Source organism: Limulus polyphemus, unplaced genomic scaffold, assembly GCF_000517525.1.
Source record: "Limulus polyphemus unplaced genomic scaffold, Limulus_polyphemus-2.1.2 Scaffold2250, whole genome shotgun sequence".
Classification (NCBI taxonomy): domain Eukaryota; kingdom Metazoa; phylum Arthropoda; class Merostomata; order Xiphosura; family Limulidae; genus Limulus; species Limulus polyphemus.
In genome coordinates, this window is record NW_013667860.1 from 2,902 (window position 1) to 5,566 (window position 2,665).

At 29.5% G+C, this 2,665-nt stretch overlaps 1 protein-coding gene across 1 annotated transcript in view; it reads left to right on the top strand.

The window, feature by feature from the left end:
* Nucleotides 1-527: 527 nt before the first annotated feature.
* The window catches only part of LOC106466411 (elongation factor 1-gamma-like), a 20,493-nt gene continuing 18,355 nt past the window's right edge, over nucleotides 528-2,665 (top strand). The window contains exons 1-3 of the mRNA XM_013926699.2: nucleotides 528-632; nucleotides 767-925; nucleotides 2,500-2,563. Of these exons, the coding sequence (XP_013782153.1) occupies nucleotides 594-632; nucleotides 767-925; nucleotides 2,500-2,563 (262 nt within the window). The 5' untranslated portion in view covers nucleotides 528-593. The remainder of the gene's footprint in view (nucleotides 633-766; nucleotides 926-2,499; nucleotides 2,564-2,665) is intronic.

A 2,665-nucleotide genomic window follows, 5' to 3' on the forward strand; every position in this document is an offset into this window, starting at 1 on the left:
ATTTGAATAATAATAATTATTTTATTTTATTGCTTTTAATAAGTTTATTCTAATTAGGCTTCAAGGATATTTATGTTTTTTGTATTTGTTCTTTTATGAATAACAAGAAACTATATAAATATCTTAATGGATTAGGCTACAATTTTTTTCTGTTGTGGTCCCAACTTGAATGAACAATCTAAGAAGCGCATTTCTAACTCATTTGGAAGGAATAAGGTTCTTATACACTATTATCCTCTTTTGATTAAAATTATTTATTTCTTTTCGTTTCTTTTTCAAACATAATTATGCATTAGTTTCGCTGATTTTAAGTCATATCACATCTTTCAAGAATATTGTTGTTTAATCATAAATAAAAACAATTGTAATTATGATTTAATAAAATTACAAAATAATACAAGTCAAATGTTTTTGTTCGTGTGTAATAGTAATAATATACATACTTTTGTTTTCTCAAATACAAATCGTTAGAAATATTTTTAGAAATAATTACGTTTAATCTACCTTAATAAAAATTAATTAAACGTTAAATATTACCAATATGTGTGGCATGATGGGATAGAATTATCGAGCAAAACTTGGTTTTTTCGGCGATGTCAATTCCTTTCGCAGTGGCAGACATGGCGTCTGGTGTAAGTGTGGGTTGTGCGTGTAGAGTAATTTATATATCCAGTGTAATCGTACTTATTGATTTATTAATGATACTTTGAAATAAGTTAAATAACATTTTATTGTATAACTTAATATTTATTTGATTATTTTTCAGACCCTTTATACATATGCTGGGAATTTCAGAGCGTTTAAAGCCCTTATTGCAGCAGAGTACAGTGGTGCACAAGTCAGAGTTGTGAATGGCCCACCCGAATTTGTTTTTGGAGAAACCAATAAATCGGAAGAATTTCGAAAAAAGTTTCCGTTAGGAAAGGTTTGTGATGGTTGATATATTTTTTGAAGATCATCAAGAGTTTATTCTTGGTATAACATACACGTTATGAAAATCGAAAAGTTAAACTTCAAATTCAATAGTTAAAAATACAATTTACAAATCAATGAGCTTTGTTCACACACACAAATTAAGTAATTATTTTTTTATCATCCTATTCCCCAAAACAAATACGGTACTTTTGACTAGACTTGATAGTTGGAACTATAAGTACAACAGCTAGATTACTTTCCTTTAAATTTTAATATTTGGTCATTACTAAAGTATAATTTGCTTTATTATCCATTTAAAATTTATTGTTAAATTTATGATATGGGGAATGCTTAGATTGAACGTGCAAAACTTATAACTTGTGAAAATTATACTTGTGTAGAAGTAGTAGCAGATAGTTTTGACTGAATGGATATCTAGGTTTAGTTGTGTAGTATTGATGTGTATGTATCACTATTATTAAATTATGTAAAATACAAATTTTACTCAAGTTGTGTCAGGTTTTTTGAAATTGGAAAATTGTTTAATTACAAAGGATTTGTAAGGATGGAGAATTGGTTATGTGTTCAGACATTACAGGTTAACCCATAAATGACAATAACCCACGAATGACAAACACAATGTTACAATAGTAACAAAGAGAACTGAAATGGCACACTTCCTTTGCTCAACACTCAATAACTGATTGAAGATAGAGTACAGATATTATCTGGTAGAGAGCAGCACTAGCCGCGTGAGAATATTGTCTTGAGAAATGAAAAACTACATGGGTCATTCTGACCTCACTCTACCATTGTAGATTTGAAGACTAAGGATTTCATTACTCTGTAAGGAATTATTTCTGATGCTAGTGACTTTCAAGTTCTTGAGTTCTTTAATCTCCATTCAAAGGCATCCCAGAATATTTCCTGTGTCTGTGGTGTAAAACTTGGAGAAAAAGAAACTGAATCTGTCATGTTGCTTTTAACATTGAAGCTAGAAGCATGACTTAAGATTGATCCAACATGATTAAACTTTAATATGTAGTATGTTGGCCTCACAAAAAATATCCATCTTGCATAGATATCTTTACAGTAAATTAGCTCTTTATTACAAGAGAAAATTGACATGAGCTATAGAGAAGCACTTTTTGTAATTTATCGAAACTTAAGGATTTTTATAGAACCTTATCTTCATTTGGAAACATTTTAGGTTTAATATAAGACTAGTTTCAGTATGGCTGTTACTAATAATCTTAAGATACGACTAAATGATACCAACATATCAATAGAAGTGTCAAGTCTTGTATATGCAGGTATACAGAAACCAGTATGGCTACTTTTCTGCTGATTCTAGTATTGTCAAGAATGAAAATTCTTAAGAATTTCAAATATATAAGGATTTGCTCTTGAAAATTATGAAACTTAATATTAAATTTTGTTGGGGGTTAAACCTAACATTAAACTGTGTTGTGTGTCCAGATGTAGCAGTTATTGACTTAGAAGCATACATACACATTTCATTTTAGGGTTTTTAGAAAATGTTGTGTTTGATAGTAATCAGTATTTTTTTTTCTCTTATTGAAGGTTCCAGCATTTGAAACATCAGATAACAAGTCCATATTTGAAAGCAATGCTATAGCTCACTATAGTAAGTATACAAGTTGTGAGAGACTATAGCTCACTATAGTAAGTGTACAAGTTGTGAGAGACTATAGCTCACTATAGTAAGTGGTACAAGTTGTGAGAGACT